The sequence below is a fragment of the Alosa sapidissima genome, chromosome 10, assembly GCF_018492685.1.
Source record: "Alosa sapidissima isolate fAloSap1 chromosome 10, fAloSap1.pri, whole genome shotgun sequence".
NCBI classification, from domain to species: Eukaryota; Metazoa; Chordata; class Actinopteri; order Clupeiformes; family Clupeidae; genus Alosa; species Alosa sapidissima.
The window spans coordinates 9,045,144-9,070,978 of NC_055966.1; the positions used below are offsets into that span (position 1 = coordinate 9,045,144).

A 25,835-nucleotide genomic window follows, 5' to 3' on the forward strand; every position below is an offset into this window, starting at 1 on the left:
GGTGCAAAAGAGTAGCGGAAAGACGGGAGTTTAGGTGTCAGGGAGAGAGGGGTTAGGGGATGGGGTGATGAAGAAGAGAAGCAGAGAGAAAGAAGAGAAGAGGGGAGGAAGGGCCTGTGTGTTAGAAAAGAAAATCAAAAGGAAGAAGGAGAGGAGGGGACGTGCAGGACCAAGAGTAACACACAAACGCACACTGCACACATACACACACATACCCTCTCACAAACACTCATATATGCACACACAATTATAATCATTTAATCATGCAGTCATATATACGCAGAGATACAAGCACATAGACAATATCACACCAAACATGTAAAGACATACACAGAGACACAGACACACAACACACATACATGTATACACACACACACATATATATATATATATACACACACACAAAGACACAACATAAATAACACATAACACATAAATTCCCTCAGATGAGTACAACTGCACAGTTAAACCCACAGATATGTCATGGTAAAGCTGCCAGCCCAGATCCACATAGAACCCTGATAGCTAACATGCTAACATGCTATTCATATACATGGTATTCCAGCCAGCATGCTGAATGACAAAGCAGCATGATGCTTGACTTGACTTTTCCAAGGTGCCAATGCCTTCTAGTCCAAACAACATTGAGAAACCTTCTCTCACCCATTCTTCCTATTGAAATAGAAAATGTATGCAAACTTCTATCACCTTCCCTGAGGTCAAGAGTTAGAGAATAGCCGGAAAAGGACATGCTGCAGACCAATTATGCAATCACTGGGAGCAAGAAAACAAGTTGATGAGACTGCATACTAACACAGCAATGAACAATGCCCCCAGGCTTGACAATAAGATTAAAACTATAGTCAACAAGAAGGGTGTACAAAACTGGCAACGACTGAAATGGTGATGCTCATGTTGTCTTGAAATGTTGGATACATTTTCTGGACTAGGACAAAAAGATACTACAGAAAGCACAATGACAGCAGCATAAACACATGATGCAAAAAAAGTCCAATGAATGCAAATGCAAAAACATGTATAGCATGCAACACAGGAATTACTTTGTGCGTGACAGTGAGAATGTAGCTACTGAGATGAGGGAGTTTTCGTCCGATTAGCACCCTGAAATATCTCCTCTAAGTTTTCCCTGGTCTGAAGTCATTATCAACATGGGTTATGCAAAAGAAAGAAAGAAAAAACACTCATTGCTTGCCTGTCACACCTGTGATAGAACGTAAGAATCAGAAACCAAGTGGATAGGATCGGTCCACACCAGATAAGAGTGACGAATCGCCTGCCACAGTATGCTTAAGTGCCAAATGGACCCAAAAGACCTTATTAGTCACAAATTACGTCTGTAACACGAAGGGCTGATATCATAATTACGGCGTAGGCACTCAAGTCAGACACACAGTGATGAGTCACGCACCGAAAAACAAAAATCATCAAAGCATCGCGGCTTCCCATGTTTGATAAGCGATTATTCGACTAAAATTTTTTTCCGGAGTGTAAGGAAAGGACATTACGGGTGTGCACAGCTGGATGCTGGATTTTGGAGGGGAAAAAAACAAAAGCAGGGTGACCAAAAATAAAAACCACCATCACAGTAGGTGAAGGACCATGTAGGAGCTTCATTCAGAGAGAAGGCTGAATGACTCTCCCTTGATTGTTCTCAAAGGTTGCCTCAATATGTCATTTCTGGCACTCAGTAAAAATAAATAAACACATGGCAAAGCACTGCTGAGCATAAATCTGTAGAGCAATCTCAGTTCAAATCACAGTTCAAACAGAAATAATAAACACAACCCTCTTCATTAGTATAAATTCAAGATAGCTAGATTCCCCATGTTTTATTTAAAATTATTAATTTGGCAAAGTTCAGTATCTTACAGATAGATCTTTAACTACCTTGCTGTCAGCACTTGGTTTAAACAGTGAAGATTCTGGAAGATACTTCTGAATTTTATCCTCAACATACGTTTTCTTCCTAAAACCCTTTGACATACTGATAACCAAAGAGGAGACTCAACTTCAACACGCTAGATGAAGTCCTAGGAACTTTGGTTAAGACAGTCATAGTCATAAGAAACCATACAAGCCACTGGATTTCAGTCATTGACTCCAGCTTGTAGAAGTGCAAATTGAGTTTGCATGTCAGCTGCCTGAAACCGGCTGAAGCCAAATCCAGCTGACATGGACACAGTCAAATATAAACACTTCAGTGCGGAGACCTTAAGCTCTCTCAGTGAAGAATTTTCACCCTGGTAGCCCCTCCGGGTGGATAGTAAACAGAGTTGTCCTATCGCTTCCCTACAAAGACTCCTTTTATCACTTTTGAAACGGTACCTCTCCCTAAGCCTCTGCTGGTAATCTCTTGCTCTTTCCCTCCCTCCATCAATTTCTCTCTTTCTCTCTTCCTTCACTCTCTTTCTCTCCCTCTCTCTCTCTCTCTTCTGTTTCTTAAGAGAGTCAGAGAGGCCCTACTGAGTCAGAGCTCAGTGGTGCCAGATCAGCGCCTCTGACGACCTCCTCTCCCCAGCATCAGCCGCTGCACTCGTGGGACTACAGTTCCCAACAGCACGCTGAACTGTGACAGTGGGTCTGCCCAGTTATCTCAGACTGTTTGTATTTTTTTTTTTTCGCTCCAGCTGCTTGGATGCCATTTTTATCTTGCCACTTTGGGGAAATGGATTATTAAGTGAGGATCCCTCCATCAGAACAGTCCCTTCTGTGATTCTGAGTTCAAAATGATGAAAGCGTCTGATTCTAAACAAAAGGGCATTCATTGTAACACTAGAATCTATGCAAACAATGTCGATATGAGAGTATGGGAGTAGCTCGGTCAAATGTGATGTCACAGGATTTGGCCTGAGACAGTTTTTCATATGCTGGAAAACACAGAGACAGACTATGACTAAACATTTTAGGCATGTGATTGACAGCTGATAGGGACATGTCATACAGGCCAGCGACAGAGAAAATCGACTCGACAAACGAGCTAAACATGAATGCTGGAAACAGCTCAGGCACTCAGGTCCTAATTAGACTGGTTTGTTCTGGATTTGGTGGCGGAAGGGACAATGCAAACCCTCCCCTGTATGGGCAAGAAACTGTTAGCTCTGAGCAATCATGTCTTATTCCTGTAGACAAACAAATGCATAGCGAAGGAGTGCAGTAACACACGCACACACACACACACTGAATCCAGCCAAGACCCAACACTGGTCTGACAGAGTAGGAGATGGTCAGGAACGACAATAAAAGAAAACAAATATGAAGGGGGGGGGGAGGAATGATGCAGGGATGGGCTCTAGGGACAGTCAATCAAATGTGGACATGAAAGGACAAGACAGTCGAACGCAAACCGCAGAGACAACCAAAAAGGGAAGAAAAAGAGGCAGAACGTAACATCAACTGACGTATATTAGACAAGAGGAGATACAGAGAGAGAGAAAGTGTGTGTGTGTGTGTGAGTGAAAGAGAGAGGGTGTGTGTGTGTGTGTGTGTGTGTGTGTGTGTGAGCGAAAGAGAGATACAAATACAGAGAGAAAGTAGCACAGGCCATTGAATAGAGCAAGGGAAACAGTGAGAGAAATATCTAAGAGAATGAGAGAGAGAGAGAGAGAGAGAGAGAGGGAGAAGAAATAGGAACACAGACCTGCTCAGCGAATATCCTGGTTTTAGGCTCAACCAAAGCTCCACCCCTCAGCTCATCCTCCACTGCCATGAGTCTTGATGAGAGAGAGAGTGAAAAAAGAGAGAAAGAGTGAGAGAGTGAGAGTGAGAGAGAGAGAATGAGAGAGAGAGGGAGAGAGAGAGGGAAGGAGGCAGGGAGGGAGAAAGTAAGAGGAAGAGGAGGAGGATAGGGGTTGGATATAAAAAGAGCAAGGAAGAGAAATGGAGAGAAAGAGAGGGAGAGAGAGAGAGAGAGAAACATTTGAGTTCAAACATGGCAACATTTGGGGAGGATCAATATGAGCTAGAGACTGACTGACTGAGACGTTGGCGCTGTAGCTAATGCATCTGTAACATGTTCCGTGCCAAGTCACCTGATTACTTTTATTAGACCAACATCACTGCACACCAACACTGCACATTTGCAGCAAAGTGTAATTGGCAGATTCACTGCCAACAGCCTGTCACTGCCCAGTAGCAAATATGGCCTCATTTTGTCAAATTGACATATTAAAAAAAAAAAAAAAATCTCACTCTGTCTGATCAGGCTTAAATGGAAGTACTGTTGTGATTATGGTGTTCCAGATAGGTCACATGAATTATATATCCCCGACATCCCCAGGGAATAATTGGACTGCGGCAACAGAAGGGGAGGCAGGAGGTATCATGGAAAAAAATCAGGGTTTACTTGAAGGTATGAGCAAGCGAGCTGATTTATGCAGCCATGACAATAGGAGAGAATGGTGGTCCTGTGACAACCATATGATTTCCCTTTGGTAATGACTGGAGTGATCGTAATTATAAGGACTGCCACTTGTATTCTCATGGGTGGGGAAGGTGGGAGGAGAGGGGATCTTTTCCAAAGAGTCTATTTCGAGGTCTTGTTTTTCATGGCTGTGTCCAAACATTGCGGGCAGTCTGGTATATGCTGTGTTTTATACACATTTCAGAGAGGTTCGGCCATGACCAGCCAAGCCTATTAACATAATTGGCCCTCATTTTGGTAGTAATAAGGCGCTTTACAAACATAATTTCTTTGTGATCGAGACGCCATGTCCCAGGGTCATTGTTCATTCAGGCATAGCTTTTTTTCCACTGAACAAAACTCATGTTGAAGGCTAACATTCTCTGAATTCAGTTAGCATATCAAAAATGTGATGGTTCCAGTATATTAAAAACAAATGCAAATAGTTTCTGTTATAATATGAGACATGTTGCATGATAGAGTGGATGGAAGGCCATTGGGGTTTGCTTGTGAAACCATACACAGGCTTATCAACTTGAGTATGATAAGCCACATGAGACATGTTAGTAAAAGGATTAACTAAACTGAAAATGGGCATCAAAAATGTTCAGATTGAAAAACATTAGCTAACAATAACTTCACATAACAAGGTTTTTAATTCTATAATCATCAATAAACAAAAGGAAATATGTTTTTTTATTCATTTATGTGCAATAGAAAAATCAACACCAACACTTGACATTGACAAAAAAGAAATCCACAGGTGAGTTTTCCAAACAATGGGTTCTGATGTTTTATTCTGTAAATAATGTACATTTTCATGTTTCTTACACAAAAAGAGAATATTTAACAAAAACCTTCAACAAAAGTACAGAGTAAAACATTGGCACTATCTTAGTAAAAATGATCATTATTGGGAAAAAAAGAGAGAATGTAGAATTTCAACAAAAGGAGCAGAAAGAAGTTTCACATAAAAGAGACAGAGGAAAGAATCACTTCCTGTTGTTCAAGTAATGATGCATGTGTGCTCGAGGGAAGATGAGGGCAGGCAATATGGGGTCAAAGGGCGTTAAAGGTCAGGGGGTAGAGTGTAGAGGTCAAGTGCTTCATGCATTAACACCTATGTATGAATAGTTGGTCAGGCACAGATTACGGTGTTGATATGTAATGCTACCAAGAGCGAAATTGGAATCTCAGGTACCAGTATTTGGTTGGCACAGAACTGCACATCTGAATAAATGTTGTTGTTTCCCAAGTACAGCAGTAAGCCCGCACTAAACTGTGTCATTTGCTACATTGGCGAAGATGTTTGTCTGTTGTTCTCTTGTCTGCTTTTTTTGCCTCCTCAGTTGCGCAATGTTGCATTGTTATGACACCCGACTTGATCTAGAAAAAAACATCTACAGCCTAGTGGGCCTAGTGTTGATGATGCAATATACAATCTTATCAGAATATTGATCTGAGCTGCTATAATCTTTGACAAAAGAGGCAAAGAAAACCAAAAAAAGCATACACTACATTCTCTATATATATGTATATGTGTCATGTCAGTCTTTCTTAGGAAGATTTGAAGGGGTTTCCTTGTGTGAATCCCTGTAGTAATGCACACAGTACCATAGGTTCAGAACTGACCAAAGATCGGCAGCCTTGAAAATCACACATGCCACTTATTACTCTGTCACCAAACAGCGTCAATACAACCACTCAAATTTCAAAGCACTCAAATCATTTAACAATGAGAGAAAAAAAGAAAATATATTTCTTATAATACCCACTAAGCAATGTTTGATGCCATTGTAAATATTAGGAATATGGTTTGTTTTTATGTAAATAATTTAAATGTCTATGTTTAATTCACAAACAGCACCATACACAATGGGTTATTCCAAGAAACACACGCTGTGTGTGCAGCACACTGAATTTTATGGCAACCCAGTTGATCAAAAATGTTGATTCCTACTAACACGTGCATCCCTGTAGGCTCCTCCCAGTCTTGTAATCCTAATCTGAAATCATTTGCGTGTAGACACATGTTCATATGTGTCTAGACGGAGGACTCCATGTCTTGTCTGTTTGAGTAAGCACACATATTAACACCTTGTATTCCGGCAGAGCAAAATAGGGTCTTGTCTCAAAGTCTCTCTGAAAGTATTTCAGAAAAAAATCTACATAGATTTTTATTGCACATTGTTTTGTTTTAGAAAATAATATGCATTTCATATTGCAATAGACTAAAATTGGTTATTCTTTGAAACTATTAACATTTAAATAGGTTATATATGGCTTGTAAAGTATAAACATTTCATATTGGACTTTCTTTATATTTATATCCAAAAAAATAGTTTATTCACATTTCTCACGGTGAAATCTCTTTGAATAAGGGATAAAACACTGGGGGGGGATATGCAGAAAAGGGGGGAAGCTGCTTAATGTGGGTCAGAGAGAGAGAGAGAGAGAGAGAGAGAGAGAGAGAGAGAGAGAGAGAGAGAGAGAGATAGAAAGAAAATGTGGAAAAGGTGAGAACCACTGATACCTGCGACATGGCCCATCACAGATGACCCATGAACATGAATGCCAGCCCTAAAAAAAGCTGCCAGGAGTGCTGCTGCTACAAAACTCCCCGCAGTTTCTGGAGAACGCACTGCGCCATTGCTGGAAGAAGACTGCTTTTGCTGTTTTTTTTATATCTCTCATAATAGAAAAGGAACTGTCATAAACACTGCAGGATTAGTTTGAGGAGAGTAGATAGAAGCTTTTAGGCTGCTTTAAGGGAGCTGCTGTCATTTTCTCTCTCTTAAGACAACCTTTATTCAGGGATAGAGGTGTTGTGAGCAGCAAGCGGTGGCTGGGCTTTGGAGACGCCGCAAAAAAAAGAGAGAAGAAAAAAAAAGCAGTAAATCCATGGTGTCTCAATGCTTTGCAATAATGTCAGAATACATAGCTGTCGCCTGGCTGATGCCTTGTGCCTCCAGACGTTAAGGTCCGTCCTTAGTCAAATCCAAGCAAAAGCACTCCGTACCGCTTCTAAGGATGTCGATTTGTTACAATTAAAACTACACAGGTTTAAGTTCCATCAGAGAAGCATGATCAACAACAAAACAAAAGAAGAACTGGTTCTGTCTGTCTGTCTGTGTAATTATATCCATGGACACTTTCCTTCTGTGTCATTATTGCGATTCTCCAGAGGTCGTTGCAGATTATTAGCTGACTGGTTTGGATTGCAACAAAGACAGCTCGGGGGTAGATGGTGCCCATGCCATTGGTTAGTTCTAATGGAATGACGTGTGCCTCCTGCCCATGTCCTCTGGAATTCCCTCGCAGGTCCTACTGAGGGAGGCTCCAGAGGCTTGCGGGCTTCTCCCTTCAAGGATAGCTTTGCACATAATCACACTCCAGTATAAATCCTGAAATATATTGAATGAAGTGTATATATATATATATATATATCTATATGTGTCTATTTCAATTTTTTGCTTCTCATCCGTTATTGTGCTTTTAGTCTACAGAGGGATAAAGCAAAGTCACTTGCTCATAAGAGAGGTGACTGAAGAAGTCATTCGTTCTCAGAAGGCCATCTGGGGAAGGGCACTGACCCCAAAAGTGTGTCTATTGGCCGGGCAAGCCAACGTGATCTCCATGGATAAAGGCAGGTAGCACCAAAGGACAATACGATACGTGTGTCTTTTGGAGCATCATGTGCAAAGTTGTCCTTGGGAGAATGGGAAGGGGGGTGGGTGGCTCATGATAGGATGGGCTGCCTTTAGGGACCAGCTGGTCTCCGAGTCTTCATTCCATTTCTTCATTCCTGGAAATGGATTAGAATGGCTGTATTCTCTGACATGAAACCAGGGCTTCTGTTGCAGATATTTATTGTATCTTGCTATCTTCCGCTGTATGGTGCAAGTCATTTAAAAAAAAGGCTACAGTTTTGTTTCGTCTTTCAAACAGTAATAAACCCTATCATTTGGTGTTAATACATTTCAGTTGTCAACTCTGAAACCCAGATTTAATGGCAGCAAAGATACTGTGATCACTCAAAAGCTCTCAAATGAAGATGAGATTGTGGACGATGAGAGCAAGGGTACACACTAATACTATTTCTGCACATGGCAATAACACCACTAGAGGCATGACCTCACTAGCCACAAACATATCATCCACACACAGACACCCACCCACCAGACACACCTACAGTACAGTACATCACTTCCACTTCCACTCTATGTGTGAAGACTGTGTCCAGGTATGAACTTATGTCATTACTGTCCTTGCTCTCAGCAATGCCATATCCCCCGAAATACATCCTAATGGAACTCATTACACATTGTTAGTGGCCTTGCATAAATCAAGTACAATGTCCATTTGCCCAGGTGATACTAAGGGCACTCCAACATAATGCATGTATTCTACCCTGAGTGACCACATAGCATAACATATGTATTGCTAGCTGCACATGACAGGACAAAAGCAGTAAGACGAGTGACGCACGTTCCACATTCACCTCCACATCCTCCCCCCAGGTGTGTGAGTGCCTCTGCGGGGGGCCTCTGTCGTATTTACCTGTTTATAATCCCTTTAATCTGGGAGTCTTTCTCCTGCTGCTGCTGCCGGAGCCTGCGCTCGCTGTCGTCCAGCCGACTCTGGTACTGCAGCAGGATCTTATTGGTCTGATGCTCCTGCGTGAGCAGCCGGCGCTCGTACTCCTCCAGCTTGCGGTGGGACATCATCAGGCGATCCTTCAGAGAGTTGATCTCCTCCTCGTATTCGCGCACCTGGGGGAGGGAGAGAGAGAGGGAGAGAAAGAGAGAGAGAGAGAGAGAGGGACCAGAGGTGAGGACAGGGGAAAGAATGGGGAGACAGAGGTAAAGAGGGAGATATGGAATAGAGGGATGATAGGGCAGGAGAAACAGAGAGAACAGAAGACAAAAGAGAGAAAGGCAAAGAAAAAAAAGAAAAAGTGAGAAATGCAAAAGCCCAAGATATACAATAAAATACAATGACACACACACACACACACACACACACACCACACACAAGCACACACATGCATACACGTACGCAAGCATATACAAACTCTGTGCCTTACAGTATCATCAATTCCAGGCAAATATAACAAAATGCCCAATTCCAAGAAGAGGTCTCTCTCAAAAATAGAATGACCATTTGGAGTCTGTTTAGGATAGACTCGTCCTCTCTTTGCCATTTACTGTTCAAAGTCACAAATGTCATCCAATGTCATGGGATGTTTGACAAAAATGAGAAAAGATATTACGATTAGCAAAAGCTAATGCCAGGTGAAATAACACCAATGTTGGCTGTAAAAAGCACAGCTTAGTGGTTTCAATGTAATGGACAATATATAACTCATAATTTAACACTTATATATATATTATTTGTTACTTCTTTGAATACAATTTTTGAAGAGTTAGTGGGTCAGTTGAAAACTGTTACACACTAAAGTAACATTATTTATTTGTTTTCTCAAAGTGTTTACTTTTGATGAGTCAGTGCTGTTCAAGTTCAAATTCAGCATGGCTCAGCGGAGAGCGTTCAATTATTCATAAACGAGCTACCTGCACCATCTGTTCGCCAGCCGACAGACATGACTTGCAATTCATTGACACCTGCACCCTGCATTTTAAGACGCACGCGAAGGAGCTGTGAGTCAGAGCATTTGGTGACTTTTGTCACCTCACAGGAAGCTATGCTAATGAGAGTTAAGAGAGCGCAGAGCGAGGGCTGGGAAGTGATGTAATGTGAGAGGCAACACAGCGCCTCTCACACACATGTCCTTTTTGGCCCGCTCTCTTGCCGTACTCTTCCCATACCCTTCCAAAAAGCTGTGATGTGCTGGATATTTTTTTTCAACCAAATAATTCATCTCCTTATGCCGAGTGATGTCCTGGCGAGATTTAAGACTTCATTCAAACAGTATCGGCCTGACACACTTTGGTGTCTTTCCGTCAATCTTGTTGCATAATCTGAATAATTTAAAACTGGGTACTAAAAGCCACCAGCCAGAGACCAGATTGTGTCTGATGAGAACAGAGAAATATACAGCAATTAATTATGACCGCCGCGCAGCGAAGCGGCGGTCATATAGGTTTAGTCAGATTTTTTTCTTTTTTTTCTTTTTCGCATGTCCAAATTTCCGGGACACTGAAAGACCGGAGTAGACGGCATGTAACCCCATATGGATAGCATGGAACCATCGTTTTTCGTTTTTGATCTGTAGCCCCCCCCGCTGGACTGCACCCCCGAAAGGAGGGTAGGGCAGACACAGTTTTCTGTGAATATCTCAAGAATCGTAAGGTTTAGGAGGACCATTTTTTTTGTATGTTGATCTCAAGGGGCCATGTCAACCCATTCCATAACCACTCATTTCATGTATAACGGCACCTAGTTAAACACAAAAAAGTAAAAATGAGGTGTTGTAATCGCAGGTATCTGTGACCTAACATAGTCAAAACTGCACGAAATTGGAAGTGTAGGATCATTATGACACCCTCTGAATGCACGCCAAGTTTCGTGGAATTCCGTTCATGGGGGGCCACACAATAAATTAATTTATGTTACTATACACCAACTGGCCTGTAGGTGGCCGGAGACAGTTTTCTGTGAATATCTCGAGAACCGTAGGGCCTAGGAGGTCCACCTTTTTTTTTGTATGTTGGTCTTAAGGGGGCATGTCAACCCATCCCATTACCACTTATTTCATGTATAGCGCCACCTAGTTAAAAATTAAAAAGCAAAAAATGAGGTGTTTTCATCACAATATCTCTGGCTGACATGGTCAAAACTGCACGAAATTGAAAGTGTAGGATCATTATGACACCCTCCGAATGCATGCCAAGTTTTGTGAACTTTCGTTCATGGGGGGCCTTACAATAAAATAATTTATTTATTATTTATGACACATACTCACACAGTAGACATATGTACGCATGTATGCACATGCACAAACACACATACACAGGCAAACACACAAGCACGCACACACACACACACACACACACACACTCACACACATAAACATAAACGTGTACACGCACACATGAACACAATTCAAGAATTTCTCAGAATTATGAACAGGAAATATGGGGGTGGGGTTGTATAAAATTAATTTTACATGTGAAATCTATGAACTAATCATGTTTTGGTACTTGTTGTCTAGCAGATACCAGTGAGAATTGAGTGTGGATAATGCAATTTAGTGAGACAGTTAGAATCATATAGGCCTTTCAGTGTGATTTATTTTTGTGGAAAAACTGTGCTGGACTGGGCGGCGGTCATATTTTGTACCACTCTGCGGTACATCTAGTTTCAGTAACTGTGAGATGGGTAACTACCATGAGGTACAGGTAACTATATTTGGCAAAACAACCTTATGATTGACCATCTGATGGTGCATCTGAGCACAGATATTTGCCACGAGCGACTTTGCAAAAGCCTCCTTAACAAACAAAAGTAATGGCCCAACTCCAGAGGGCGAACACAAGCCTGTTAGTTGTGACAGGTGAGAGAAACACACCCTATCAAGCCGAGACTCGTCCATACTCTTAGAGTACTCTTTCAGCTTGAAGTCCTCTCGGTCGATGCGTGAGCTCTCGATGTCGGCCGACAGGTGGGGCATGTTGGACACCCAGGCCACCGTCCGCTCCGAGGCCGGGGTGGGGGGGTTGAGTGTGGAGGGGGACTGAGAACCCTGGGGGAGGAGAGAGAGGACAGACAGAAAGGGTCACACACACACACCCCCACAAGTACATACTGGGCAAGAAAAGTAAGAAAAGCATGAGTGGCAGGGGGAGTAGACATGATCGCGTAGGCTGAAGTACAAGGATGGCAAAGTGAAAAGGGGAAAGTGTGCATCTGTATTTCCATTTGTTGGATGCAGAGCCGGACAGTAACGGAGTACATTTACTTGAGTACAGTACTTGAGTACAATTTTGAGGGACTCATGACTTTACTCAAGTACATTTGAGAGGCAAATATTGTACTCTTTACTCCACTACATTTCTATCCATAACCGTGAGTACCTGTTACTTCTTCTAAAAAAAAGGAAAAAAGAAAAATCTCGGAAACCCTCAATTTGTTGTTTCCCTCTCAAACGTGATTGGATTGTGCAGGCGCCACTGATTGGGACAGCCTATCAGCAATCCCCTTCAGCTTTCCGCCAAAGTCAACTCCATGGTCAGATTTAGATAAGACACGAAACCATGGACGAAACAATGGATGAAGACGCAGCAGGTCCATCCCGGGAATGTGCCAACCTATGGCCCCACCTCTTCAGACTATTTCAATTTTCTGAACAAGTTAATGATAGTGTTCGCTTCAAGTGTTTTAATTACACTCTTACTCTTGATACTCAAGTACTTTTAAAAACAAGTACTTCAGTACTTTTACTTAAGTAGACATCTGACTGTTGTACTTTTACTTGTACTTGAGTAAAATTTAGCAAAAGGATCTGTACTTTTACTCAAGTAATGAAGCCGTGTACTCTGTCCGCCTCTGGTTGGATGTATAATTTTGATACTGTTGGATTATGTACAACAATGTGACACTTAGCAGTTTTCCCTTTCCTTTTCGCTTTAGCTTGGGTCAAATGCATTACTCTGAACTAATCATATCAATTCTCCAACAACACTGAACATTTGCTAACCTAAGCATAAACTACTCTCATTCACATATGTAGAGCAAGTGAGCTAATCAAGGGCCGGTGGTTAGCGTGCTAGCAGTGCAGCTCACCTGTTTGCTCATGGTGGGTTTCAGCAGGTGCTGCTGCTGAGGCTGCTGCTTGGACGACTGCTGCGTGGACTGCGGAGTGCCCCCCTGTGACCCCTGCGACCCCTGACTCTCGCGAGCGGAGCTCTGCTGATGGGGCAGCCCGGGCGCCGTGTTGTCCTTCACCGAGAGCTGCTGCCGCGGCGCCGCCTGCTGCCGCCCGCCGCCGTATCCCCCCGCCGACTCGGGCGACTGCAGGAGGTTGCCGCTCTGCGGACGCTGCTGCTTGGGCGGGGTGGAGGCGGCGGCGGAGCTGACGGACAGCTGGTGCGACGTCTGGGACTTCATGCGCTGGGCAGGCTGCGGCTGGCCCCCAGGGGGCGCCATGGAGCTCTGGCGCACGGGCTGCACGGTGGACGGAGGCGAGGCCAACGAGGAGTGGGAGGTGCCGGTCTGGGAGGCCAGATTCATCATTTCCTGCTGCTGGAGGTTGTCCTGATGGTCGGGGTGACACGTGAGAGAGGGAAAGAAAAAAAGAACGAGAGAGAGAGAGAGAGAGAGAGAGAGAGAAAAAAAAAATTAAAAACACTTTACACACGCACATCTCATAATTCATGTTGACAGCAACCCTTAAAATGTTTACTTTTATGCTAATCCTATTAATTTATGATAAAATGTTGACAGAGATGATTTACTGAGAGAGGTGTGTATGCTAATAAGTGTAAGCAAAGGCTTGTAAACATTAGGCTTTCTGCAGACTGCTCCCAGTAATAGAGTGCTTAAGATCTTCCATAAAGCTTTCTTTGTGGACACAAGGACCCCTTTACCCTTCCAGAATGAGTACTGTTGCACCTATATGCAATTCAATCTAATTCAGCTTTACATTTACAAAGTCACTTATCCTGATGAAGATGAATCATTACAAATGCATTGCTAATCTGTCACCCATCAATCATGCTGTGGTGTGTGTGTGTGTGGCACCTTGCTCGGTGTTCTGCTGTCAGTTACAGCAGGTAGGAGCTCATATTGTTGAAGATTTTGGTTGAATGTGGTGTTGTCACAGCTTACACACATTCTGGACGAGTGTGTGTGTGTGTGTGTGTGCGCACGTGTGTGTGTGTGCGCGCGTATGTGTGTGTGTGCGCGTATGTGTGTGCGCGTATGTGTGTGTGTGTTCTCTGTGTGGGTCTTGTCAGTGCTGAAGGATGTTCTAGTAAGAGACTCTGCTGATTGGAGCAGATGTGGTCTCCAGTGCATTGAGGTTGCTATCCCCTTGGGAGTAACCACTGGGCCACATTGAACATGCAACTAAAGCAGAAACTTCCTGGAGCATATGCTCACTGCAACAGTATGCTCACTGCAACAGTATGCTCACTGCAACAGTATGCTCACTGCAACAGTATGCTTCCACTACAATCAGTGGATGGATCTAGCTACACCAGACGAGAGAGAGAAAGAGAGAGAGAGAATTAGAAAGAGAAAGGGAGAGAGTGAGAGAAAGAGAGAGATAGAGAGAGCGGGTGAGAAAGAGAGAGAGAGAAGAAGATAGAGTGAGAAAGTGAGAAAGAGAGAGTGAGAGAAAGAGAGAGAAAGAGATAGAGAGTGAGAAAGAGAGAGAGAGAGTGAGAGAGAGAGAGAGAGGTGTATATGCCGATAAATATCTATTTCTATTTCTGTACAGCACATGCACCCAGTGCACCCAGCCTCTGCATGGCACATACACCCAGTGTCCTCAGCCTCCATTCTGTGTCCAGTGTAGCTGGGCTGTATGTCCAGTGTAGCTGGGCTGTGTGTGTGGCCCAAGAGGGGGCTTGGTGTACCTGCTTGTGCATGGAAAGCTGTCGGCGGCCGTAGTCGGCCTGGCTGTGGCGCGTGTAGTCGTCGCTGTAGCTGTGCGAGTGGATGATGCTGGGCTGGCCCAGGTGCGAGGCCGTGCGGAGGGTGGACAGGTCCTCACTGCGCGAGAAGCCGCTGTGGCCGAACTGCGGCGCGTAGCCCTGGTGCACGCCGTCGGGCTCGGGGGCGAGCAGCAGCGGAGGGGGCGGCTGAGCGCGTCCGCCGCCGTGCGGGTGCTGGTGGTGGAGCTGATGGTGTTGGTGGTGGTGTTGGTGCTGGGGGCCGTCGGCGGCCAGGTGGAACAGCGGGTTCTGGAAGGAGAGCGGGTAGCGCATGGCGGCCGCCTGCTGCTGCTGCTGCTGGGAGAGCGAGTCGGTGGTGGCGCCCATCTGGCTCAGCTGGCTCAGCCGCAGGCCGCCGGACATGCTGGAGCCGCCCGAGCCGGCCGAAAGCCGGCCCCCGGCGCGGAGCTGACCGCCCAGCCCGCCGCTGCCACTCCCGCCGCCTCCGCTGCCACCACCGCCGCCACCGAGGCCTCCGAGGCCGCCGAAGCTGCCGAGGCCGGAGAGGGAGGCCTGGGAGGAGTTGAGCATATCCCCCACAGACTGCAGATTAGACACGCTGTTCATGCGCGAGTCCTGGAGGTCCATCATAGAAATGCTTTTATTAACACTCTGAACCTGGAGGGGGAAAGGCTGCAGTTATGGACATTGTACTTTTGTTTTTTTAGTTGCTGATGGGTTTGCCTTTTTCAAAAAAAATAAATAAAAAAAGATGGGTTGGTGTGCTTAAATAATGAATGGAGTCTGTGGAGGATGAAATGTGTTATCCAGGATCCAGCATCCCAAAAGGTATGAAAATATGAAATATGGAAAAGCAAAATGCCTAAAATAGGCGCTTTGTGAAACCACAACACTGAGATTGCTCAGTGTGTCTGGATGGATGATATGTGGTTGGGCTGCCAAATCAATGACCTTGACTTTCTGCAACTTAAATTTGAAGAGCTGCTCTATGTGAGCTTGCATTTTCAGCATTTGGGTAAATTGAAAAATAAGCATGCCAATTTCTTTCAGAGCACAAAATCCCATCATGCTTAACATCATTGGACAACTCATTTTTAGATTTACGTGTTCCCAACAAGGTCACCAATTCACTTCTAACTTTGAAAAATGTAAGATTTTGTTTTGGGATGAAGGGTAGACCAAGGTCGATATGTTGTTTGCCATGCAGCTTTAACCGTGCCGCAATGCAAACATCATACAATCCTTTTGACTGTTTGTGTTTATTGCTCTCTTCAAAACACAGCGCCAATGGCATCCCCGATGTCCTCCACTGCGGTCAGAGCCTCTATCGCTTGCTGGGAACAGAGAGGAGGTTTGGGCAAAAGCCCTTGTTGCTGTTGCAGGTGCCGCTAAGCGCAAAGCTAACAATCTTCTCTTAGGACCAACTGGAAGCCCTTTCCCCCTTCAGCAGGACACATGCACTGAAGAGCAAGCCACGAAACGAGTTAAACATCACCTTGTCACAACATTTTTTCTTTTTTTTTTGTCTTTCTTTTTTTTTTTAGCTTAAAAGCATTCATAAAAAGAGCTTGGAGAGCGGGCGAGCGTGAGGGGGCAATGCGAAGCAGGCCTACCTTGGCGTCCGGCTCGGTGATGTCGGAGCTGCTGGTGCAGTAGGCGGGACTGGAGCGGGCCAAAGGGGGTCGGGTCACGTAGAAGACGTCTTTCGACGAGGCTCGATGTGGGTGGTCACGGTCCATGAACCCCGGCATCCCAGCCCTTGATGGCACGCCCACACCTCCACTGGACATGGCAGAGGTCGGGGAAGGCAAGCGGGTGACATCTATGGAACTGCAAGTTTTATAATACATAAGTACAAGTAGTAATAGGAACAGGAAGCAGATAATGAGGAACAAGAGAGCGCCTGGGAGATAAGGACAAAAACAATTGTGCTGTTCTGGCCAACAATGCAGGAACACACAGACATAATCACAGACCATAATTAACTGATAATAATATATAAGTAATATTGTTGAATAGAGGGATCTGAATTGCAGTTTATGGAAAAGCTTTCTCCACATAAGAGTTATGTATTGATAAAGGCTGATAGCATTGCTTAATTGATAATAAAACTATAAAAAACTATCAAACTATCAAAAACAAACACTGAATTATCACATGAAATGGACCAAAGTCTAACTAGACTAAACTCTAATCCTGCAAGATACCTGCATGAAATTTGATGAAAATTATTCAAATCACCCAAGGAATCGATTATGTATCTACTTTAGTATACAGTACAACATTACTGATCATGTCCCAGTAAAACTAATATTACTGATCATGTAACATTTCAGCATTACATTGAACATTTGATCATGGAACATTTCCCAGTGGCCATGAGTCTCTTAAGTATTTCCAAAAGTTTACACTGTGTCCTTCCATTTGCACCTTGCATTGATGAGCGGCACTTTCCTTTCCCAACAAAAAAAAAGCCCCTGAGAGAAACAGAACCATGTCACACCAAGGACACAAGGGCACTCACGCACCCCCTCTTCTCCCTCTCTGCCCTTGTGCCACAAATAGCCGCCCCACCTGTTCAGGTCCCGCATCATAAGGTTCTGGAAGTCGGAGGAGACGCCGCGGTTGAAGCTGGGTCTGGAGCGGAGCCGCTCGGCCTGCCGCTCCTGCTGCCGCTCCGTCTGGTGGCTGGGCTGCCGCTGGAGGTGTGGGTTGCGCAGGGCCATGCTGATGTCGTTAAGCAGCCGGGGTAATGGGCCGAGTTTGATGATGGCATCCTAAGGAGGAGGGCGCAACAACATGAGCACACACACACACACAAAAAAAAACGGAGTAAAACATGCAGTCAGAACTGAAAAGGGAATTAAAAAAAAAGAAAGAGTAGAACTGAGGAGGACAAACTTTTGGCTCAAAACTTTTGATTTAGTTTTAGTTTACTGGCTGCCAGCACCATTTCTATAATCATCACCATTAACTTCAGCAGCGGGAGCGTCCTCATTAACCATCACCTCATCACTGTCAACATCATCATCATCATCATCATCATCCTCATCCATCATCCATTCTTCACCATCACTCTAATCATCATCATCAGCATCATATTCATCATCAACACTGTCATCATCACCATCATCATCATCATCATCATCATCATCTGTGTCAGGCTCACTGAGGCGTGCTGGTCCTCATCTGCCTGTGTGTTCTGCATGTTGACGTTTGCGTTGAGCACCTTGCTGAGCTGGGCCATGACCTCCCAGAGCAGGCTGTGCAGGATGGAGAGCTCGCGGCCCAGGTCGATGTAGCCCTCGAAGGCCCCCGCGTTGGTCACGCTGTCCAGGTTGGAGATCTCGTACAGAAACTGCTGCATGGAGCCCCACTCCATCTCCAGGAACTCGTTCATGAAGCACATGTACTCCTCCTTACTGCCAAACCTGGGGTGGGGTGGGTGGGGCGGTGGTGTGGGGTGGGTGGAGGGGGGACAAAAAATGACAAACGAGAGATAAAGACAAAAAATGACAGACAAGAGAATAAGAGAGAGAGAGGGAGGAGTTTGCAACAGATAAGGATAGAGAGAGAGAGAGAGAGAGACAGACAGAGAGAGACAGATTGAGCGAGAGAGCGACAGAAAGGCAAGTGATTAGGCCGAAAATGCAACACACAAGGGAGGTGACAGACAGGAAGCAGATAACAAAGAACAAGAGCGACTCCGGGAGATAAGGACAAAAACAATTGTGCTGTTCTGGCCAACAATGCAGGAACACAGACATAATCACAGACCATAATTAACTGTGTCTTAGCGTAGCGGCTAAAAGTGGCTGAGTGACAGTAAAGCGACTCACTTGGAGAAGTTGGCCAAGTTCTGCACCACCTTGGCGATGAGGGTGAGGGTGCGCGACGTCTGCTCGTCCGGGTACTCCTGGGTGAGGTTGAAGAGCGACGGCGACATGACGGCTGGGCACAGGAAGCGCAGGAAGAGGGAGCCACTGATGAGGCGGTCGGCGATGTCCTCGCGGCCGCGTTCAGCACAGCGGACCCGCCAGGAGGCGAAGACCTCCTTGAGCTCGCGAGGAAACACGCTGCCGGACACAGAAACCACACCGGAATCTCGCACCACTCAACATGTAGGCTCATGAGGGTTGTGCAAAGCTAACTTTAGCGCGCACCATTTTGCGTTGACAATGCTTATTTTGCCTGTAACCGCTGAATTCCATTAACATTCCACAGTCTCTCATCGCTAGTCACTGGCAGTCTGAATACGACTTTAGTAAACACAAGAATTACCATATACATGGGTCATATAGACATAATGTATATACATATACAGGCCATATACATGGGTCATATAGACATCTTGCATGTAGGTCTGGTGTACTGTGTAAGTCAAATGGATAAATGCTATACATGATCATGTCACATAATTACAGGTTGCAAGTTTTCTGAAGAGAAATATCATCTGTGTTAGTACTGGATTATTACCTTTTTATGGATTATAACTGTACTAATGGACTAGACCATTATAGTTCTTCTCAACTGTGATTTTGTCACATCAGTCAGGAATGAGTGAGTTTAGTCAGTATGTGGACAATTAAACAAAACTAGACCCTACTGTATGTGGCAATAGCTTGTGTTTTAGATATACCCTAGCCATTGGTCATTTTGCATGCGCAAGGGGATGATTGGACAAGGTGAATGCTTGGCTAACCAATGGGAGTTGACGATCTTGCAGAGTGCCAGCTCACAGCACATGCGCAGGTTGGCTTGGTGGTCGGCGAGGACAGAGGGAGGGGTTCTCATGGGGTCCACCTCACAGTTCTCCTCAGACTCGTAGAGGGCTCGGATGAAGTCACCTACACACAGGGGTCGAGTTAATAATTCCACAAAGAACAGTATATACAGTATATACATAATACAGTTGGGGCACACACACACACACACACACACACACACACACACACACACAATATCCACATTTCCAGGTACACAGCATTTTGAATATGGATGACATCACCTAAAGCATCCTTGAGGTACTTATGTCCAATCAGTTTGAGGTACTCTTCTATAGCTTTGGTGGCCAGGGTGTTCTCGCGGAAAATGAGGTGTTCTCTCTCAGTGAAGCGGTCCACCTCACACATGGCCATATCTGACAGAAAGTCCTTGTGGAGACGAGACAAAAGGATTAAAACACAAGAACGGATAAAGAGAACCATGAAGTGCATCGCTTGTTTCACATTTGTGTTGCTAGCAGTATGCTAATAGTGCATCATCATAGCAGATGCTCCAATCCCGAGGAAGACATCTGTCTAATCTGTCTGTCTGAGGACTAATCATAGGACTAATATAATAGGGCTTCAAGACAACTGAGACACAGACACAGCTGAGCATACACCTCCAGACATGACCCTCTGCCCTGGGGCGCTGCCCTACCTTTGCTTTCCCCGCGCTCTGGAACATGTGCACCAGAGCACCTAACTAATGGCTACGAGACTACAGTGGCTGAGAGGGGTCAGAGCTACCTTTGCTTTCCCCGTGCTCTGCAGGATGTGCACCAGCACGCCTAACTAATGGCTATGAGACTACAGTGGCTGAGAGGGGTCAGATGTACCTTTACTTTCTCCGTGCTCTGGAGGATTTGCACCAAGGTGCCTAACTAATGGCTATGAGACTACGGTGGCTGAGAGGGGTCAGAGGTACCTTTGCTTTTCCTGTGCTCTGGAGGATGTGCACCAAGGTGCCTAACTAATGGCTATGAGACTACGGTGGCTGAGAGGGGTCAGAGCTACCTTTGCTTTCCCCGTGCTCTGCAGGATGTGCACCAGCACGCCTAACTAATGGCTATGAGACTACGGTGGCTGAGAGGGGTCAGAGGTACCTTTGCTTTCCCCGTGCTCTGGAGGATGTGCACCAGGGCGCAGGCCACCTCCTCTTTGCTCTTGACGCTCAGCAGCGGCTCCAGCACGGCGCACAGCGTGCGGTAGTTGTTGGTGACGTACTCGGCGAACTCCTTGTACAGCTCCATGGGCAGGATGCTCATGGTCTGGTAGCGCGACTTGAGGCGCAGCGAGGCGTTGATGATCTTGCCGCCCCCAACGCCGCCGCCCTTGGCCAGGACGCTGGGCTGGATGACGGGGTACCACTGCTCCACAAACTGCCGGCCAGTGATGCTGGAGATGGGGATGCTGACCAGGCCTAAGTAAGTGCTCTTCTCCTGTAGAATGAGGAGAGAGAGAGAAAGAGAGAGAGAGAGGGAGAGAAAGGGGGAGAGAGAGAGAGAAAGGGAGAGAGAGGGAGAGAAAGGGGGAGAGAGAGAGAGAAAGGGAGAGAGAGAGAGAGAAAGGGAGAGAGAGAGCGAGAAAGGGGGAGAGAGAGAGAAAGGGAGAGAGAGAGAGGGAGAGAGAGAAAGGGGGAGAGAGAGAGAGAAAGGGAGAGAGAGAGAGGGAGAGAGAGTGAGAAAGAGAATCCACTTCCACTCACAGACTGCTTAGCACAGTGGATGAATCTGACTTTGTTTGTGTTATCAAATGAAATAACAAATGGCAGCACAAATTAGGATTACAGTCTTACAGGGGAAAAAACAACAACAAATTGTCCTAATTACGAAATGACAATAAAACAGCGTTGGTCACATCACTGACAGAGGCAAGCTGGTTTTGCATATCTACCAGAAATAACTGTAAACCAGAGGCCGTAAACGGGTCAGCCTCAAACTTAAACGAAAGCATGCTTTCCCTCTGACCTTGCGTCTCTTCTTGTCGGTCTCCTTGTACAGGTGCAGGCGGAGGTTGCGTACGGCCGGCAGGTTGTTGAACTCGAAGTGCTCGCCCCAGAAGACGGTGTCGGTGCGCGGCTTGCTGGTGGTGCGCGCGTACAGCATGTCGTCCAGGCACAGCTCGCAGTAGTAGCGCTTTTTGGGCGGCAGCTCGCGCGCCTCGATGATCCACAGCTTCAGCACGTTGTCCACCCGCCGGCTGTTGTCCTGTGGCGGGACGAGGAGCGGAGGGGACAGCGGCGGACACAGGTGAGACGAGAGCGGCGGAGAGGAGGAGGAGGGGGAGACAGAGAGAATGCTGGGTAGTGGCGAGAGAGCTAAGGTGTGTGTGTGCATCTTGGCAAAGCACGTATACAAAGCAGGTGAGAGAATGAATGGTGGTGTGAGTGTGTGCTCGTGTGTGTGTGTGCTTGTGTGTGTGTGTGTGGGGGGGGAGGTGGGTGGCTGGCAATAATCTTAAGAGGAAGTGAACTTTTTTTCCCCACTCTCCTTCGATCAAGGATGATTATGAAGTCGGGACTATATTTGAAATTCCCACAGGGAGATGACAGCGCCAGGCTGATTGCAAAGAATTGCTTTTAAGAGAATGGTGACTCATTTATTCCAATCCACATGCCACTAGATTGTTCTCTCTCTCTCTCTCTCTATCTCTCATTCTCTCTCTCTGCTCAGCAAACTCCTTTCCTTCAACCCCCTACCTTAATGCTGAATATAGACAGCTAAATATATTCAGCATTTCAGTAAACATTTCTTCTTCAATAGTCGAATGGCCTGAAAGAAAGTGAGCTCTCCAGACTTCACGTACAAAACATTATCATAGCATTTATTGCTAAACAAATGCATTGCTCAGTCTTTTCCCTTGTTTTGTTACCTCCTGTTCAGCCTGGAAATCTAAGGTTTGTAATGATAGTGCTGTTTGTTGTATAAAAATGTATTTCCTATTTCCTGTGGCATGTCCTTGGTGCTTGAGGGCTCAATTCTAGGCTCCTGCTGTCAGTGCATCTGGATTGGATGAGCAAACTGAGCCATCCAGGCAATCACAGTCATGCTGTAATGACTAACGCTTTTTTTTTTTTCTCTCTCTCTCTCTCTCTCTCTCTCTCTCTCTCTCTCTCTTTCTCTCCTTCCTTCTGTCTCTTTCTCTCTGTCTCTCCCACCATCTCATTCTTTCTCTCTCCCTCTTTTTTTCTCTTTCTCTCGCTGTCTCTCCCACCCTCTCACTCTCTATCTCTCTCTCTCTCCTTCCTTCTTTCTCTTTTTCTCTCTCTGTCTCTCCCACCCTCTCACTCTTTCTCTTTCTCTCTCATTCTTTGTACCCATCTCCTTCCGTCCTTCAAAAAAATCCTCATATAACATTTTTGTAGAATGCGCACACACACCAAATAGGAAAGGTGTTTGCCAGGCTACTGGTGATAGAACGCAAAATGACATCTGCCTCAAGTGCACTTGACTGAAAATGAAAAGATAACATGAGCAGGCATGCGTGGAGAGATTAAAGATGGGCATGTGAGAGAGACACCTTGATTACATCAGACAAATGGGAAGCATGGGAGCGTGGAGAGATGGCGAACAGCAGATATCTCTACACGCCAGTCTTCAATTCCTGTCTCTGTTTTGACTTTTTTGTTGTACCTTGTTGGGCTTGACGGCTCTCTGAAGATTCTCGATCCATTTGTCTCTCTCTGCGGCAGAGCGGCATGCAAAGCACTTTGTTCCTGAAGCCGTCGTCACCTGAATTTACAGCAAGACATAGAGGAGAGATGAAACGCCAAGCACCACCCCAATAAACCAGTGGGATGTGCCTGGTGTCTAAGGGGTACAATATATAATCTGAGAATGCTAGAGTAAGAGATGTCGTTTCCTGGAAATAGGGGAGATACAACATTTGTGGAGAAGATCCGATTGGGGACATAAGCCTTCATGAGGCTGGTCATCTGGCTCCACCAAAAGGGACAAAAGAAAGTAAATCAACTCAGATATGGGCCTACAAGAACTTGTGTGGGTGCCACAGCTCAACACCGCCAGCTTCTCCTCTCAAACCCTTAGCATAGCACTGCATCCTTCAGACTGCCAGATGGCGGTAGCATTACTGTGGGGATTACAATACCTCCTACACAGTTGTGCCACCATGATATGCCAGTCCGGCACAGTCACATATGTATGTAACCAGCCATTTTAGCTCGTAACTCATTGCTTTAAAGGAGAGCTCTGGCCATTTTTTACATAGATGTCTGTTTCTCAAGGTCACCGAGTACTGTCGGCTACTACCAAGCTTGAGTTGCTGCAGCCGACAGCTTGAGGAGCCAGGCAGCTACAGTGTTACAACTCTGGGGGCACCTTTACAATCATGCCCCCCAGAGTGTAGCACTGTAGCACTGAGTTCTCCTTTAATACACCTGGTTATCCTCAAGCCCAGTGTTGCACACAGTTTAACAGATGATGAACAGAGGAACCTGAAAGACCTGCAGAGGAGCACAGAAAGGGACCAACAAACACTGCCTCACGATGGAGCTGAAATGCTTCAGCTTTTGAGAAGAGGGCCCCACCTCGAAACAATACTCCTGGCCCAGGATGCTGGAGTGGACAGGCTTGATGATGGCATCCTCGTCCAGGGTGAGGTCCAGTGCCTCCGCAGCACTACTGGGAGACAGCAAAGACTCATGGGAATGGGACTCCTTGAAGCTCTGCATCAGGCGAGTCCTGCAGCGAACATCCCCAAATGGAAAAGAAAGGGACAAAGAGAGTAAGAGAAAGAAATGGAAAAAAAGTATTTCAGTGAAACCTAGAGTGCAAGGCAGCAATATATTCTAATTGAGGTTAGTCTGTGAGCGATGTGGAACTCTGATACAAAGCAAATGAAATAGAGTGGAATTAATTTTTATTCAATGGGCTGTGCATGTCAAGCTTAACTCTTCAAATCGTTTCAGAGAATATTTCTGGTTGTAAAACCTTATCCTTTATGAGTACAGGAAACAAGGAAAAGTCACTGAAGATTATAATAACTTATTTACTGATTGTGACACCTTTGAAACCCAGTGAAAGCTCAGAGCACTAACACCTGTTTGTCACTAGTTTTACAGAAAATCTGGACACAGAAATGGAGATAAACATACATATTCATTTATTTTATTTTCCTGGAGAACTGCCAAAACTGCCTATTTGGACGTCTGGGACGCACAGAGATGGCGTACTGCAAACATAAGCATGGTTTCGCCTGTGGTGCTGAGTGCCCCAGTAATTATGTCTCACACCTAGCACACCTAACCACCTAGCACATACATACAGTGACACATGTATATACATATCTACACACTCACACAACATGCACGCACACACACACACATGCATGTACGCACACACACAGACACAGACACACACACACACACACACATACACACACACACACACACACACACACACACACACACACTCATTCATTCACTCATACATTAATACAGGCAGAAAACGAGCAGACAGGAGAGAGAATGTTAGAGCAAGAGACAGACAGGAGAGAGAGAAGAATGTTAGCGCGAGAGACAGACAGGAGAGAGAGAAGAATGTTAGCGCGAGAGACAGACAGGAGTAAAGGAAAGTGCAAAGTCCCTACTATTGTGTCCCTGATGAATCCGAGAGCCTTGCGATCCCCCTGGTCTCAGTGTTTTGTATACTGTACATTCACAAGTAATATGTGCATCGGAGCATTACATACATACGGAGTGGTGGCAGAGGAAGGGAGAGGGAAAGAGAGAAATTGAGAGAGAGAGGGAGAGAGAGAGGGAGAGAGAGTGGGAGAGAGAGAGGGAGAGAGAGAGGGAGAGAGGCATGGATGTTGAGAGGAAGGGTTATAAATAGACCCAAAGGAATGAGTCAGAATGAGAAAAATAAAAGCAAGAGTGGGGGAGGGAGAGAGAATGAGGAAGAATAGGATAGAGAAGAGAGAGAGAGAGAGAGAGAGAGAGGAATAGGGAGAGAGTATGACCAGGATGGTGATGGGAGGAGGAAGATGAGAGAGAGAGAGAGACAGGAACAGATGAAAAAGGTGGGGAGACAGGGAGATACCTCTCAGAGG

At 45.4% G+C, this 25,835-nt stretch overlaps 1 protein-coding gene across 1 annotated transcript in view; it reads right to left on the bottom strand.

Annotated features, from left to right (window-relative positions):
- The window catches only part of syngap1b (synaptic Ras GTPase activating protein 1b), a 95,573-nt gene that overhangs the window by 4,840 nt on the left and 64,898 nt on the right, over nucleotides 1-25,835 (bottom strand). The window contains 15 exon segments of the mRNA XM_042107704.1: nucleotides 3,659-3,731; nucleotides 8,981-9,192; nucleotides 11,952-12,125; nucleotides 13,166-13,636; nucleotides 14,962-15,615; nucleotides 16,614-16,830; nucleotides 17,575-17,777; nucleotides 18,170-18,431; nucleotides 18,840-19,076; nucleotides 19,703-19,847; nucleotides 20,009-20,153; nucleotides 20,870-21,205; nucleotides 21,734-21,973; nucleotides 23,399-23,497; nucleotides 24,313-24,466. Coding sequence (XP_041963638.1) covers nucleotides 3,659-3,731; nucleotides 8,981-9,192; nucleotides 11,952-12,125; nucleotides 13,166-13,636; nucleotides 14,962-15,615; nucleotides 16,614-16,830; nucleotides 17,575-17,777; nucleotides 18,170-18,431; nucleotides 18,840-19,076; nucleotides 19,703-19,847; nucleotides 20,009-20,153; nucleotides 20,870-21,205; nucleotides 21,734-21,973; nucleotides 23,399-23,497; nucleotides 24,313-24,466 — 3,622 coding nt within the window.